We start from the raw sequence: 17,990 nt of genomic DNA on the forward strand, positions 1-17,990 counted from the left end.
AAAGAAAGGAGTTAACGTCAGAAGGAGGGGAACCATTTAAAGTCAACATCCTAATCAATGTGAAGGATTTGAAGCCAGTGCCATGAAAATGAAACACATCTATCACACTTGAGGCTGCAAGGCATGCTCCTGCTGCACTTTTGACCACTGACAGCACAATCTGCTCACTTGCAGGGCTTGTCCCTCACCTCGCAGATACCTGCTGTCTGTTCATGTGGGGTGATGTTTCACTGTGATCAATAGACACAGTGTTCCCATTTTCCTGACACAGGTTTTCACAGCACTGAGAGCTGACTTGTCATGATAAAGGCGCTGAGGCTTGATTGAGAAAATCAAAGCAGGCATAAACAGAATAAACAAGCCAATCACGGTTGAGCTACTGTATCAAGCTAGTGCTGCGATAAATGTTTTGTGCATGTGTCTCAACGGTTCTGACATATTTTCCTGAGGTTTTCTAAATGTGAACAGAGCTTTACGCGTGGGAACTGCACAGTCCATGACATCCATGCTGTTGCCACTGTAGTGGTTCAATAAATACATCTTTCACTTTCTCGGCACATCAGCAGGAAAGAAGGGTATGGAGCCTGCATTGGCCTCTGTAAGAGACATTGGATCAATATAGCATTGTCTGGAAAATATTTCATGGTTTACAATTGCCACATGAAACTGTAAACAATGCAGTAGGCAAGAGTTACCACAGCCTTTAGGATGCAGCTCCTGCTACTCGAGAAAACAGACCAGGGTAAATATATTGTAATTCACAAACAGGCTTCAAATTCCAAACTAAAAGTGAAAACAAACATTTTTCTCTTTTTTTATGAATCATTTATGAGGTACAAACATCCATTATGTTGCAGAAGATATGAGCTCAGTGTGCAGCTGTTTTTACCTCCCACCACAGAAGTCATTTTATTTAATTCTGATGAATGACCAGTAAAAGAAGCAGTAATAGATTTATTAAGTCTTTTAATTTTTTACAAACCAGAGTTTGTTTTGTGCACCTGTATTTTGATGATAAGTTATGAGCCCACAGCAATGTTTTACATCTAATTCTAATTGTGTGTTTAGTTACATGAGAGTGAATGAAATCAGCTGATTTATCTCTAGAGAGATGTGAATGCCATCAAATTAACTTTATTGATCACCTGCCTCTGTCACATTTGACCTGCTGGATTACTAATCATCAGGGAACCAGCAGATTAACAACAATGATTGGTTAAACAATAGACCCAGTCAACCCTGTCCTGTCATATTGGTTGCAGTTAATTATACAAACTTGTATATCTTCTGCATGCTGTCCTTAGACAATATTCAGATTGAATAGAACCTCTTGTTCCTTTTAATTACAAAGCAACAGTTACAGTAAAATATGAATAAATGCAAGAAATAGTCGATCAAGTAAAACGCTTATAAATACACTGAATATTTATCCAGTCGAGCAAAAAGACCGTCCTCAGGGGACAAAAAATTAATAAATAACAGGAATGTGTCACACTTTCTCATTTATTTTTCATTCTCTTTCAACCTCCCTTGTTTGGCCTCCATGGAGTCCTTTTTACTCTCCAGGGAGGCACAGTTTTATTGTGGTGAATGATTAAGAGGAACTGCCTCTGGAACAAAACAGCTGATTAATTCTGGGCACAGTGTGACTGAATGAGCTTGCATTCTTGTTTCAGATGAGAAGCCGGTGATGTCCGGGAAAGCCTCGCGAGGATCTGAGGCGTGCAGGAGGGAAAACGAAAACCTGGCCTCTGAAAAGTGAGAGGAGAAACTGACAATCTGAAGTGCCTGGTTTCCTGGCTCTAAGTCTGTTGTTACTGTGAGATTGCCAGGCAACCAATGAAGACTTCACAAGGAGATGTAATATGTTAAGCCCTGAAGTAAATGGGATGCATTCAGACAAAGATATTTTTCCCCCTACTGTTTTACTTTAAAGGACAAAGGCAAAGTTTAATTTGACAGAAGTATATGTAAAAGGCTGACAAGCACTCTGTGGCAACTTTGAATAAATTCTTTTTATTTTACCGGACAGATTTTGTTTTTCACTCAACCATATTGATAAACAGGCTGTAAAGGCGGACCACACATCAAACGATAAACAGAGAGATAGATTCTGTCCCAATTGCAGGCAATGAATCAGCAGCTACTCATCCGCAAAAAGCTGAGCTTCCTGGATGCATAATGAGAGGCAGATGGTTTTATAACAGCCCTCCTCCATGGGATGAATGAACCACACTCCTCCAAGTACTCTCTGTCCATCTGTGCGCTACTCCTCCTCTTAGAGGAAACCAGAGAGAATAACACCATGGCTCAGTGTTCACACATATCGGAGCACAGTTTGATCGAGCCATTCTGTCGCACTTTTTAGCTTTTAGTGGCAGGACTGTGTTTTTCTTTTAAATTACACGAGCAGCACTGGCAATGCTGTATAACTACAATGGTAGATCTACAAAGTCATTGTGTATGTGTCCCGTTTGCTAGCCTACATGTGAAGAGCAGGGGAAAAGATTAAAGTTTAATACCATTTCCTTAGGATGACATTAATATTCAGTCACTCATTGACAGTCTGTTTGGATCCATGTGCTGAAAACCAAATAATGTATTCAGTCTTGAGGCTACTTTGCCCATGTCTTATGTGCCTCAGTGAGTAAAGTCCAGACAATGAAGCCCCTTTCTATAGATATTCATCCCTGGGGCCACGGCAGGAGCAGCAATACCAGAGGAGGAGGAGTTTGTGCAACCCCAAATCCTTTCTTGTTTGCTGCAGTCCATAATGAAGCGTCAGGGGATGGCTTCTGATTGTGTCACCATGTATTTGTGAGTGTGTACATATACCAGGAGTCTATGTTGACATCCTGGAGGGAGAGGGGTTAACTATTTCTGGAACAGCAATTGATCTCCATATAACTTTCAATGTTAAGAGGTGACCTAATCTGAAATGCAGACTAAAAAGAAGTTTATTTATAGACATTACTGTAAAGCTGGCAAGGGACATAGAGCAGACTTGATTAAACTTTCAAACTCAGAGAAGGTCATGCGCAAGCTGTGTAAAAAAAGGGTATAAAAAAGTGTACATGGGAATCAACCATGAATCAAATTTTATGATTTATTTACATCCTTGTGTGTTCAAGTTGTAATTAATGTAGATTTTAATTGGATGATCCAATAATTAAATTATCATCCTTGAGAGGAGAGAATACATCATGCATTATATATGCAGAAAAGAGATGGATTATAATCAGTCTTGTGTGTTATCTTATTCATCTTTTCAGTACTGGTAAGATGAGAAATATCTCGCTTTCACTGCCCAGTTTCAGGCATGAAAGCAAAGAATGTTGAGGTTACAAGATTATTGAAATATCGGCAAAAGCACAGCTTGGCTAGCTCTAATCTGTGCTGCAGAGCAGATATGATCAGTTATGTTGAGGCAGAAATCAGGGTATTACTCGACTCATAAGAAGCAAAATTCTTATGAATAACATACACACAAACAGACCGTGCACACAGAAAGACACACTGTGTTGTGTCCTGTCCAGATGGTCGTCCCAGTCAGCCACATCAGGGATTTCAGTACCATGGAGAGAGACAAGCACCATGGCTGCTAAGAAGTTACACAGCTGTCAACATGTGTGTGCGTGTGTCTGAGAGAGCAACCTAACGCCGTGAGACTAATACAGTAGTCAGACAAGAGAGGAAACAAAAAGAGCCTATTTTCAGCATGAGCAGCTGAATGTCAGAGCTTTGATGTATGTGTTGTTTGTACATGCTGATTTTTAGGTTATTCACTTTTTTTGTTGCATGATGGTCAGTTGTAGATTGAGCCATGTTGCTGTCACATATGTTCAAGGCAAAGAATCTCATAAATAATGACAAAAGCAATGTGAAGGCTGTAAAACACACAAGTCAGAAGCTTCATGTGATGTGCACAAAAACACTTCTCACACAAACATGTTGTGAGCCTGCAGTGACTAAGTATAGCACAAATACACAAGATATCTTTCTGATTTACTGTTTGCAGTTCAAAACAGCAAATAAAAGGTTTACTTTACAAATATGTTTTTATCTCACAAATTTTCGTGATTTGGCTTGTCTGCAAGCTTACAGTTCAGACAGTATTATCTTGTATCCAAGGACTTCCCTTTTACAGCAGGTTTGGGAGAGACAGCTTTAAAGCCAAATGTCTTTAAACAGCACATCAATTATTTAGTTTTGCATGTCCATGAAGGTGGGATACTCAGAAATCTGTCATGAACTGGTGGAGAGGTAGGACCCAGATTCAGCTCTTTTAGTTAAAAAAAGGTTTATTCCAAAACAACATGGAGCAAAAGGCAAGAACAAAAAGCGTGGCAGAGCCAGATTCAAAAATACTTAAACGATAACAAAAAACCAAGACTGTGAAATACAAAACAAGACTATGGTAACAAGACTATGGCTATGAATAAATAACTATGATCAGGACTATGACAACAAGACTATAGCCATGAGGCAGGAAACCAGACGTAACTTCAGTGACTGAGGCATGAAGGGTTGGTGAGGAATGAAAGGAAAACAGGAGACTAAATACTGTGGAGGGAGTGATCAGTGAATGCGGTGCAGCTGTGAACAATGAAGCAGGTGATGTGAGTGAAACTAGGTGGCAGGGAAAAACATGACCAGAACAGAACCTGAAAACGTGACTAATAAAACATAAACTGTGACATGAACATAGACTGTGACAAAATCTGTCAAATAATTACTGGAAAAGGTAATTGTTGACATAAAATGTTTCATGTTATAACTCCCAATAAAGTCATCAACAGTTTACAATGAACTCAACAGATTGTGACTCAAGACAATTCAAAGTTGGAAATTGTCCATGGTCCAAATGTTGGAGACTTAAATACAGTTGATAAAAAAAATATATTGTAGCAAAATCTTGGCTAAAACAATCAGATTTTGACGCAGATGCAGTCTCTATAATAATCCCCAATCACAGTTAACTGGTGAACAGACATGCTAAATGTAAGCTAGCTAGCACCATTTTATTAACGAGGCTATCTTATCATGGTGCAAGTTACCTAAAATGTGATGCTGGTTCTTCTGTCTCCTGCGAGATGGTTTTCCGTAACCATACAACATTTCCCACATCAGTTGTAAAATATTTTGAAGACCATTCCATTTCTTCAGCAAACTACCTATATATCTGTGCTTTGCAGTGCATCAGTGTTTCTTACACATTTTTATCACCTTATTCAACAGACAAATTCTATGTATGTCATCCGATGTGTGGAGGAATAGTTCCAAAGTTCCCTAAACTAGAGTTCCCATGGAAGGTTTCTGGAAATTTACAGGAGATTTACCAACCCCCCCTCCATTGTAACCCAACTCTAGACTGTAAAAAAATATCCACACTCTGGCTGTGACATGGCAATATTATTATTATTATTATTATTATTATTATTATTATTATTAGTAGTAGTAGTATTATTAATATGTTATGTAAAACCTTGGATGTTGATGTGATGTTGGGCGTAATTTCCTATTAACAATTTTAAGGAAGAGGAGGGGTGCAAGTTTATTTTGGTTTAACTGGCACAGTGGGATGACAACTTATTTACTCTTCTCACAAAGTTTCTTTATCTAAACAAATTCCACACAAAAAATATATCAGCTTGTATCCCATTACAGTTTAAAAGGTTTCAGATTATAACAATTTACCTTTATAAGGTGGGGCTTACAATGAAAAATGAATTTGCAGAAAAGAAACAATAGAAGTGATGGAGATAATCTTATGTTCCCGATGTGTTACGGTTCGAATGCTAAAAAACAACAACAAGAGGCATCTTTCATTAAACCCTTCCCCCTAGTAATTGCACATTCATTTCTTACCCCATAACTCTAATGTCACAATAATGACATAATCAGTTTGAGTTTTTATTCTTTTAATAAAACAACTGGTTATGAAACACAATTTGTGTGATAAGTAAACTGAAATGTATGTAGTGTATAGAATATGCTCCACATATATGCTTAGAAGCTGTGTCCATGATGACACTGAGCAGCGTTTGAGGGAAACGTCACCCTGCTATAATTTGCCCTTTAACAAGGACACTGAAACGTCCCCATGCATTTTTCAACCAGAGGGAAAAGTGCAAAGTCAAGAGATCTGTCATTTATAAAACCACATGAGCATGTTGCCACAAGTAAGGCAAAGCTTGGCAGTCATAGCACAGTCAGCCCCACTGAAAAAACAAATAAAACAGAATTTCTTTTTTTGCATAATTGAAAATCAATTAAAAAATTCAGCACAGACATCAATCAATGCAGTATAGATAGAAAAAAAGGATTCCACAGAACAAGCTCTGATTGTGTATTCATATGCTCTGGGCCATTAGAGGCACTCTACTGTTTATAGTTTGTTATTGTAATGTGGAGTTCTTCATTTTCCCAGCTGCTTTGCAGCCTTTCTGCATTACTGTCTGAACTGTGAGCTGGCATAAATGTTTTACAGATCATAAGGACAGCGTCCTGCTTACAGAGCCTCTTTACTGAAATGCTATTTAGTGCAGTGAGGCCGATAACTCATATGATGACAATATGCTCTTATGCCGACACTTACGAAAACAGAAATCCATAATACAGGATAATGGCTGAAAAATGCATTAGAGGAAAATCCATGTCATTTACAAGAAGTCCACAATAGTGTAACATCTGCCGCTTGCTTTTACCAATACAATGTACACAATACATGCTGTGTGAAGCTTAGAAGTGTGCCAGGGGGAAGGCTGTGTTTGGCCAAAAAGATGTGTTCAAGTGATTTAATTTGGCTCAAGTCCGCTCCATATTAAAAAGATGCTTGGATTTTCTCCCAGAATCACTTATGTGTGTTCAGTCTGTATCTGAGTAAAAGGACTCTGAATTGGTGGAGAAGCAGGTGCATAAGAGATCGCTTTGCCAAATCCCAAATAAGTCTTTATTTGCTATCCTTTCTTCTTAAAACCCTATTATTTTCCTCTGTTCCTCATTCTCATCTGTGATTTTGAACTCTGTATACTAACCAGTGTCAAATTAAGCAGTAGAATATCAACTGTTGCCACTGCCACCTCGACAAACTATTATATCCCCGTGGAATTCATAGAAAGCTGTGACCAGTGTGAGTCGAACAACCAAAGAGAGAACCAGCAAACTGTACCAGCTGAATCTGTCTCTGTTCTCTTTGCTTGGTAATGTGCCTTCCAGGATATCATGAGCGAGTCAACCAAAAAACGCACACACAAACACCTCTGAGCAATTCCACCAGACAAATCCATGCTCAAAAATCCACATGGCTGCAAGCACACGTCAACATGCTCTTCACTGGCATTCACTCATGACTCCTGCCATTCATTTGAAGAGGGAAGAAAAGCCGTAAGCTGGTAGTGAAGAAGAGCAGGCTTTGATAGAGAGTGTCTAGTAATGAATACAGACAGATGGAAGAAATGAAGGAAGGAAGGAAGTAAAGGAGTAAAAAGAAGGAGGAAGAAGGTAAAGATGACAACTGAATGAAGAAACTCAAAATGTAAACACTTCACTTCAGAAACTTTGGAAGAAATCTTTCTTGAAATAAGAAACCAAGAAAAAAAATAACAATGACTATTCCCAGATATGTAATTACTCAACATTATTAGAGATTAGAGCAACTAATGCTTACATTTAATAGAAGTGAACTTGCCATTGTCATGATTAAATAGTAATAGCTTCGTTGATTAACGGCAAAACAAAATCTCCAAATATTCACAGCTAATTCTTTTATAATTCTTACTTCAAGTAAACTGATTCACTGATGGTATTAAGCATTGATCAGATTTTCAAACCAACTAATTGTTTAAGCTCTGTGGCAAATCGTCTGAATTATTCATCAGGCTCCATTGTAAACTCTGTCAATGACAACAACAAAATCAGTAATAACTGATGGAGTAAAGAAGCAATCATCAGAAAGCTTTAACATAGACTACATAGCAGTTTAATAATGCACATACACGAACTGGCAATTAACTGTAATTGTAAAATGAAATATTTGAGTGTATGTTTGCCTTTTAAATATTGTAAAAAATGTAAAGGTAGATATGACATAAATAATAACCTGGAAATGTTTTTTTTCTTTCCTTTTTTTCTTAAGATCATTAATAATAGCTCCAAATCCTTTGGCTCTTGTTTAGTATGTTAAAGCTGTCAAAGCTCAGCTGTGCCCACACCTGTCCTGTGGTTTTTGGCTTTGTAACTCCAGGTGCATGTCAAACAAAAGCTGTATATATTTTAAAAGGGCAAAAAGATTATTTCAGCTCAAGGTATTATGTAATTCCACTGAGATCTAAAGAATATTAGGCTAGATTAGATGAATGAATTCTATCAAAGTGCAAAACATCTCTAGCAGTCTGCGAAAAGCAATGAATTCAGAATACAAACGTGTTTTTCAGCTGTAACAACTCAAAACGTGGTAATATTATACATAACTGAGTTGTGGAAGTCAACTGGTGCTTCAAAGTGGCTGTTTAATAGCTTTAAGTCACTTTAAATCACAGCTCAAATAATAGTAAACAGGAAATTAGATGGTTGAAATACACATGACAAAACAAATCAAAGGTATTTTCACATAAGGTTTGATTTTAATCAAAACCAACCTCACATCTGTTTTACCTGCATCCGCCTATGTTCACAAACCCAGAAGAGGAAGAAATACCCGGGGCATTTTGGGCAGCCACAAATTCTCCTAATTCCCCTAAGCCAAATTTTTTCTCCTAATTTCTGTCTGTCACAGCATATTTGCTTCTCCCAGTTGATTAAAGATTAGATAATGAGGTAAAACTTTTGAAGCGTAGACAGATGAAACTGCAGATGAGTTATCTGCTGAACCAACAGAGCTCAGAGTTTTGTGATCACCTGAAGGTAAAGAAGGGTCCCAAAAAAATCTTCTCCCTCAGGCTACAAACACTGTGATTCACTGGGACTGAAAATTGTATGAACACTAACTCAGAAGACAAAATAGGCCAGAGTTAGACTAACACAACTGTATAAATGGCCTATTTTCATCATGTTTCAGTTCCTAATATTTCCAGTAGAATACAAAATTTGCATCGATGAATGTTGAGAATTCTTTAAGTAGTTTCTTCCTGCAACATAATGAACTAAATCATCCTAAATGACAAGACACCATTTTCATTGCTCTCAGGAAAGTACTGAGTCTGCTCAGTCAGCACGGTTACATGCACAGTTGTGTCGAGCTTTGGTCATGACTCGACTTGGCCCTTTTAATTGGACCATCATCCTTGTCCCAGTATAGAGGAACGGGAGAGGAGCGAGGGAATTTTTGAGCCAAATATGCCCGACGCTGCAATGCTGCAGACTGTGAAAACGCTGAAGACATCCCGCTGCCTCTAACTTTGCCTATATGGCCTATATGTGAGCATAGCCAAATTCACTGCACAACATAGCTTTAAAGTTACTTGAATAGGGATTTTGTGAGATGATGCTGCCCTTATAGTATCAGGATATTATTAGAGGAGAGTGACAGTCTGGAAGAGCTTTAAATTACCACAAGTTGACACATAGTTTCACTGAGCTGCTTTTAAATAACAATTTCTAATGTGTTGAGTCATCTGAGAAGAGAACCAGAAAAATATGTGAATAAGAGCAGCTTTACCATACACTTACACTTTTTCACAAAAAATGCAAACACATTTAACTTTGGAGGATGTCCAAAGCACCTAGGCCCATTTGAGTAAAGTTGAGGGAATACTGGCTGATATATAAGACTGATTTTAATGCCAGCGCAGTCAGTTTTGAGAAGCTTTATTACGTGCGATTTCTATCAGACTAACATGTTTTCATGCATTTTAAAATTCCACTTTTGGTTGAACTAACAATGCATAGTTGTTTTTTCCCCAGTGTTGTTAAAATATGCTCCCTGAGATGGACCTATTCTGTCTTTTCTCTTCTACACATCACCTCCCTTCCTCCATTCTTTCTACTGTGGGTCATGTTTTTGTTGGCCAGGGATATGAGAGAAACAAAAAGCAAAAACTGAAGAGAGAAAGTGGGTTTGAGTGAACGTGCTGAAAAATCTAAGGATGAAATGAAAAGACAAAGGTGTCTGAAAGCTCACAAATGGATTCTGTATTAGTGACTGTGAACACACCCAGACAGGCAGCCAGAGGCACAAGAGGGAGAGACAGTCCCACTGTGCAGAAGGTCTTTCCTGATAAAGAGGACTCAACCTAGAAAAAAAAACACAGATTACAATGGAGGAGGCTGGCCTGCACACAGTGACTCTCTTGGTATTGACAGATGGGGCCTCTGGATGACTCTGTGCTTTTGTGCACCCACATAAGAGCCATCAAGCCTGCAGTCCTGCTTGAATCTCTATATACAGCGGCTGAAACAGGCAGCTAATATGGCCTGACATCAATGGTACAGTATATGCCTTAATCAGACTCACTTTTCTTGTTATTATATCATATCTAAATACTATTTTTATTCTTTATATATTCTATGCTTTTCTAAAATTCTGGATAATGTCAAAATGGCCTATTTCACTCATTTATCAGGGAGATTTTGTGAAAATAAGAGGCTGAAAATACTGTATCCCTACTGTTCATGAAAAATACAACTTGCACTTTGGTAACTTTAATTTCAATCCGAGCCATTCATATTTTTTCGAATTAAAAAAAAGTATAGATGCTGAAACATGTAATTCACTGCATATATGACCCTTCCTTTGCTTGTTCAGTTTAACTGGAATTCAGACTGCTTATGATAAAGGATAAGGTTAATTAAATAGGTTAATAAGGGGATGATTTAGCATCTGTCTAACTCTGTACATCCCATAACAGGGTAGAGGAGACAAAGACAGATCACTGACCCTATTCTATGTCACACAACCATTAGAAGTGCATGTTTGTGTATGCATGTGCTCACGCATGTCAGCGTGCATGGGAATAGTGATGCAGTAAAAGACTGGCAGAACCATGGTCATTTCCAGGCACCCTTTGCTGCACATAATGGCCTCTGGTCATCTAGATAGGAGACTCTTTTACTCCGGCATTGAGAGATGATAAGGAAGAAATAAGAATGAACAGTAGTTTAAACTAAATTGCCTTGTCTAGACAAAAACAAACAAGAGTAAGTGCAATCAGCAACATTTCCAACTCTGAGTAAACAAGAACTGGATTTGGATTTATGTGAACAATACACTTAGACAGCAGATGGCATAAGCATGACTGCTAAAATCTCAGAAGGGAGATCTTTGAGTTGTGAATAGAAAAGTTTTCCCAGCGGTAAGACAGGCTGATGTTTTGCTGTGCTTTCAGAGTTTGCAGCATACACAGCTAAAGTAGACGACTAATCAATACAGCAGCCCGGGCAGGGAGCCCTGCTCCTACTGTATTACACTGCAGCAAAAGGTAGCTTTCTGAAAAACATATTCCATGCAGGGCTGGGCAGATAACAGGAGTCTCTGCTGGCTGATTTAGCCCTTTTCTCTTTCATGCCAGACTGAGACAACTGAGTAAATATGGTTTCCTTTGTTCTACTGACACGTTCTATATCCTTTTTATATACAACGAACACTCTGTACTTACTGTGAGGATGGCTTATTTTCTGCCTGAAACAGCAAACAAGGATGAATAATGGGTAAGAGTCTCTCACCACCTACACTTTATTCTGCTGCCTCCTCCCTCCATGGTCTCATCACAACATCTGCACTCAAAACCTCTTTTGTTACACGTACAGGCACACAAATACACACAGGAAAAAAAGGGTCCTGATGTGTGACTCAAATAAAAAGAGAAATGACCTTCCCTTCAGCTCCTGGCAAAACATATAGATCGTCATTCCGCCTAAAGGAGCAGAGACAAAATGCAAGAGCACACAGGTAGTTATTTGCATAATGAACATCATCCTTGGGCCTGTTGCTGGGGTCACAGGTCATCATCATCAACACTGCTCATGTTTTTTTAGTAAATTAGTCTCCCTCCCTAAAATACAAGGAAGACAATCACAGTAACTGTAAAAGTACAGGCTCTGTTGAGTGAACTGCGCTAAACATGAGTTGAAACGCAAAGGTTTATCTTTAAGGCAGACTTGACTTGGTGTCTGTGGCTGTTGACAATACAACAGACTTTACAAGGTACCAGAACACCACATCATTTTTTTTATTATCAAGGCCTAGTCGGTGCTGATTCAACAACTGTTTGGTCTGGTACTCTATGAAGACATTAATTTGATTATGTCGAGTGTGATTTTATCAGCACCTGCTGATTTCTGCAATTCATGTCTCAGAACACACAATAGAGTGCAGCTTAGCTTAGCTTAGCTCTAACGTGATACATTTTCACCATGCAGAGAAGAAATCGATGCATAATTACCACTTCACTCCAGAGAGGAACATAGGGGAGGAAAGGGGGGTAACATAATATAGGGAGGGGTAAGAACACCATCTCATGAGGCATTGATCCCCCCCATCCTCCCATCCTTGTTTACGACCCTCTAATGATACCCTTGCTACTAAAGTGGAGCACAAAGGAAAGGGAGCAGAAGAGAAAGCTCCTGTAATGCATCCTTTCTCCATGGTGACAGCAGGATGATTTACAATCTTATGTAAACTCACCAGAGTGCACTGAGCAACATGTAACATTTTTTAATGCTTTTCATTGAGTGAATGAAAAATGACAGATCTGAACAGCCGGGTGACAAATTCAAACACATTCTGCAGCTCAGGACTCTTGTCTGCAGCATTTTGCTTTCAGCAGCGGAGGGAATGTTGAACACCTGTCAAAATGCAGCTCTTTATCAGTTGTATATTCACTTTGTTACTCAATGCCTACAAGACAGAAGGTCGGACAGCCTCCTGGAGGTCCTTCACCATGCATCATTGCACATTCTGCAGGAGGTTAAGCAACAGTTTCACATCCAGTGGACCAAATCCCACAAGAAAATGATGGACAAGTAATCAAACATCTACAATGTAATCTGAGTGCATTTTTATTCATTCTAGCCTGAAAGCTAACTATTTAGAATAATGCCAAAACTAGAATAGGTCTTCAAAATCAAAAAGAAAATAAGAGATGAGTCCATAGCTGCACTCAAGTTGGCAATGCCATCGTTTGGCATATTTCAGATTATTTCCTAAAATAATACACTTCAACAAAAAGACAGAATAAACACAATACCTCTCAGAGGAATTATTTCCTGTCAGAAATACATCTTTCTACGTTTGTAAGACCGAAAGGGGAAATGAGAAGGAGATGGGTAGACAATGCTGCAGATTATTTAGATAATGCAACACAGTCATATACAGCGGATGTATACCAGATGGTGCCTTACTGGACAATCTGTCGACATTATGAGACCAACTTTTGATAAGAAAGGAATTTCGTTCTGACCTGGTGAATCACAGCTCATTCTTTGGTTTGCCATTCAAACTGTGATGGATTTGATGCAGATGTCAGCTGGCATTTTTCAAAGCCTGCAGCATTGAGAACAAAGCTGACCTGCAAACTGTCTGTTCCCAACTTATCAAATATGTAAATTCTTGCACGGGCTTCAAATCTGAGAGAACTAAAAGAGGAGTTAGGGCAATATTTGATCACATCTGTTCAGATATACGTAGTACAGAACATCTATTTTCCTTTGAAAACTCAACTAATTTCTATACTAAAGAGTAAAGAGTGATTTCTAGAAATTTGTTTCACTAAAAAAATGAAATGATCCAAGCAGAACTTATTTAAAAATCCCAAAACTGCTCATGTGTTCAACACTTCAAAAAGTATCACTTTTTGAACGAACCATTTAGCTTTACCTCACTGCTTTGCAGTGATGGCATCTCCCTCTACCCACCTCTTATTATCCTTTCCAAGTTTGATCTGCCTAGAGACAGAACTAACAAGCTCGAGCCAAGGGGCTGTGGTGTCTCCGTCACTGCTTAGGCAGCTATCCAGAGACATGCAGCAGGAATGAGAGAGTGATTGGGCCATGGGGCAGAAGATGGGGAGGGAGTGAAAGAGCTAGGAAAAAGGGAACGTATCAGTGGGCAGGAGAGGACACCGTGAGATGAGAAAGCAACAAAACACACCATTGGCTTCCTATTTTGGGCCCTGCAGGCAACAAAGAGATGCAGGAAACAAAAACAAGAAAAGAAACATTGTTATGATAATATTTGTGTGAACACCAGATATGTTTTCTCGATTTCCTAAAGAATGTAGGTCTGTTATAATGTCATTGTAGGCCATTTTAAATAAAACCAGGCTCTAATGACAGTCTTGAAATTTGCACCAAATGTTTTCGTTATTACAACAGCTGTGCAGCTGATTGTTTCTTGCACATATTTTTGCTTAGATAGTGAGAGGTGTGTGGAAGATTGTAGCACAAGCATGGCTCTCATTAGTTGATTTCCACCGGCTGGGAGCTGAACCGGGATCAAAAACTGCGTTCTTGTGTGACTTCAGAACACAGGAGCAACATGCATGAAAAAGTAGGTCGCTTGCAGATATCTGATTACTGTAAAACAATTCAAGATTTTAGAAAATAACATCAACGGTGTTCCCAAATAAAAGAAGACAGAGAGTGGTTCTTTCACATAAAAGGTTAACAGTTATAAGTTATTTCATTCATCTCAGTCTCAGAAGCAATTCCAATTTTCATCTGCAGTTTCCTGCTCTTTGATAATGCACCTCTCCTGAGGATGGGGAAAGCAGACGTGATGTTATTGTAGTGGCAGGTTTGCACTCTGGCATTCACTCTCATATTCATAGAAGTGCTTGATGGTGAGATAGGACAATAGAAGAAGGTGTTCTTCTGTGGATGCATATTACGCTGTAAAAATGTTCCCTCTGTCAGTCAAGAGCACAGGCTGACAAGCAGACCCACAGACGGGCAGGTGGGAAAACAAAGCATAGATATGGAAACAAATGACAGATCAGAACAAAAACCACCTCTGCTTATAGATCTGAGTGATGAAAATCTAAGTTTCACACTGATATGAAGAGATGATGAATGATGACTTACAAATATAATTATACCTGCAGTAGTGAAAACAGCTTTAGTGGATGCTTTATTCATCAGCATTAGTACCTTTCACTGTCACTGACTCAACTACTCCTTTTCTGCACTGCCAACATCTTTATGTTTCAGCTTCTCTATACTCTCTGTCTTATCATATTCTCCACCGTCGTCTACCGCATTAAAAAGCAATCCAAAAGTTGACAGATCAGGCAGGCAGTGCTGTGTCAGTCTGTCTCTTCAGCTTAACTTACTGCTGTTATCATGCAACAAGTTTATTCTGACTAAATGAACTAAACAAAAACTAACCAGAGGAAATAAAGAGCACCGGGATAAATATATAATCACGCATGCATGATGTAACATGCTAAGTGCTGCCCGATGTAATGTTTTCAGAATTTTTTTATTTGGTCAAATTTGTTGAGAATAGAATTATAGTGTTGGATTAAAAATATAGATTTTTTTTAATGATCCTGTGGTCCAGTCCATATAAGCCACAGGTGAATCAGGGTCAATACAGGTCTTAGATGAAGGATTAAACAAGCTCAAGAGCAGTGAAAAGGCTTAATGAAGACAATTACTTAGGCAAGTTATGTATATGATATTCCACGTGAATTTGAGAGATTTCCTTGCAGTCAGGCAACTTTTACCAAGCATCAAGCATCTTCGACCAAATGGACTGTACATTTTATAGACTGTAAAATGTCAAGGCTTGCCCATTTGAAGTTTGTCTTCACACACACACAAACACACACACACACAACAGCAACCACCCTACAGCTCCTCTTTCTTGTGGTCTTTTAGCTCAAGCATCACCATAACCTTGAGCTAAGAAGCCCTGTCAGCATCAGCATCTTATGACTATATCCATGTGTGCATTAATGAGAAAATGCACAAGCACTTCCAACACTCAATATTCAGGCTCAGTTGCACAGCACTTTACTGCATACAGATGCCACTTTGACACAGAGAACTTGCATCTTCATCAATGTACTGATCTATGCTCATTCTTTATGAAAATCCTTGTTTTGCCATCGAGATGAAATAGATAAAAAGTGGATAACAAAGCCATAACGGCAAATGTAATGAAAGACTCTAAAGAAGGTCAAATTACAGAGGGATTCTTGAGTATCTGCTTATCAGCAGAGTTGCCTGAAAGTAACGCCTTTCTCTCCCAAGGAAGGGTTCTTAAAACAATGAAATGCAGCAGTGTGGGAGGTGCAGAGCTCCCTCCTGAGCTTGCAATAGTGGCTGTACTGTGAAGTGTTGCTTTCCATACTGATTACATCAATAGCATCTTACATTTTAATGTGTTCAGATATGTTATATTCCAGCTGAAGATTTCAATCAAGTGACTGAATTTTACATGAATCATATTTACTTTATAAAATATCTACTTTTTTTTTCTTACTTTCCTCCAAAATAATCTTATTGCCACTGTCCTCTTCCCAGTTGTCTCTAGTCTGTCTGGATGGATGGCACAGAGGTTTACAGGTACCCGCTGAGAGCACATTAACAAACAAGACATGCCCTATTAAGCACAGGCGAGGTCGACGCGGCTGATCCAACACACCTGACCGCACTGCGTTTCCCTCCCCACAGCGCCAAACCACACGGGAATCCCAGCCACTTACCTCCTGCAGTTGTTCCAACTCCTTTCTGAGAGTCTCTTGCTCGCTCTCCAGCTCTGCATACTTCTGCTTCAGCGCCTGGTTCTCCTCTAGGACGGCCAGACCGCACTCCGCAGCCCTGATTTTCTCCCGGTTCGCCTCGGCCAGGTCCTGCGTGAGCCTCTCCACGTCGGCCCGGTACTGATCCACCGATTCCCCACATCCTCCACCGGCGGCCATCGCCCGTCTTTCGCAGTGTCTCTTTATGATCCCCTGTTATTCTGCGGACCACCTCTGTCTCCCCACAGTTTCGGACAGAGGCAGAGCCAGAGAGGCGGGCGGAGGCTGAGAGATGCTGAGTATCCGCCCCTCTCTTGGGAGTCAGAGGCAGCCGAGGAAAGAAAACACAAAGCAGATATCATAACATTTATCCATATAGTACTGTTAAAGCCCCCCAAATGCAAGGTTAGAACGTCAATGAAGAGATGAAACCTCCTGATTTGAAAATCAGCTCAGAGTTGTGGTTTTTTTCACACCCAGCAAACCGAAGCATCATTTCTGCTTATTCATGGACTCAGGGGCGCCATCTGCTGGCTGTTGTGGGACATAGCGTCATCTATCTTATCTATCTATCTATCTATCTATCTATCTATCTATCTATCTATCTATCTATCTATCTATCTATCTATCTATCTATCTATCTATCTATCTATCTATCTATCTATCTATCTATCTATCTATCTATCTATCTATCTATCTATCTATCTATCTATCTATCTATCTATCTATCTATCTATCTATCTATCTATGTACTTCAGTACAACAAAGCATCCAAATTTGTAAGAGAGCATAATAGAAATACAGACATTACAGCAATAACACAACAAAATTGGAGTTACTCACCATTGTGCAGCTTATTTTTAAATTTATTGTCATTGAATTTGTGTCTTTTTCAAAGCAGTGCGATAGAAGTTAACTAACTTTATTTACCCAGGTTCTGTATTTAGGTTTTCAGATCTTTACATAAGTCTATCATTTTACGCCATATTGTACTTCTGCTGTTTCTTCTCTGGATCTTAAAATGAGATGTTGTGCTTTTAACTTTTTATTATCACGCTTGCCTAGATTTTTATGAAAGCGTGGTTAAAACAAAAAGCCAATCAATAGGTTAGTGAGCTATTTTACTAACAGTTTTAAAAAGTGTAATGGGTTTACATTTCGATCTGACTCTCATTAAGCTAATGTATTAAATGATCATCGGATTTGTCATTTAAAATGACAATGACTTGTGATAAAATCAGAAAATTATCACAAGTTAGAAACAAAATTGTTCAAAATTGGCACAACTTCAGCAAAAAGCAATAATGC

General features: G+C 39.0%; 1 protein-coding gene across 3 annotated transcripts in view; it reads right to left on the reverse strand.

Moving 5' to 3' along the window:
- bicd1a (bicaudal D homolog 1a) overlaps positions 1 to 17,157 on the reverse strand; it is a 31,715-nt gene extending 14,558 nt beyond the window's left edge. For all 3 annotated transcript variants that reach the window (XM_072385413.1, XM_072385415.1, XM_072385414.1), the window contains exon 1: positions 16,647 to 17,157. In XM_072385413.1, coding sequence (XP_072241514.1) covers positions 16,647 to 16,862 — 216 coding nt within the window. In that variant the 5' untranslated portion in view covers positions 16,863 to 17,157. The remainder of the gene's footprint in view (positions 1 to 16,646) is intronic.
- Between the last annotated feature and the right edge of the window lie 833 nt (positions 17,158 to 17,990).

Source organism: Leuresthes tenuis, unplaced genomic scaffold, assembly GCF_036924035.1.
Source record: "Leuresthes tenuis unplaced genomic scaffold, fLeuTen1.0.hap1 SCAF_5, whole genome shotgun sequence".
NCBI classification, from domain to species: domain Eukaryota; kingdom Metazoa; phylum Chordata; class Actinopteri; order Atheriniformes; family Atherinopsidae; genus Leuresthes; species Leuresthes tenuis.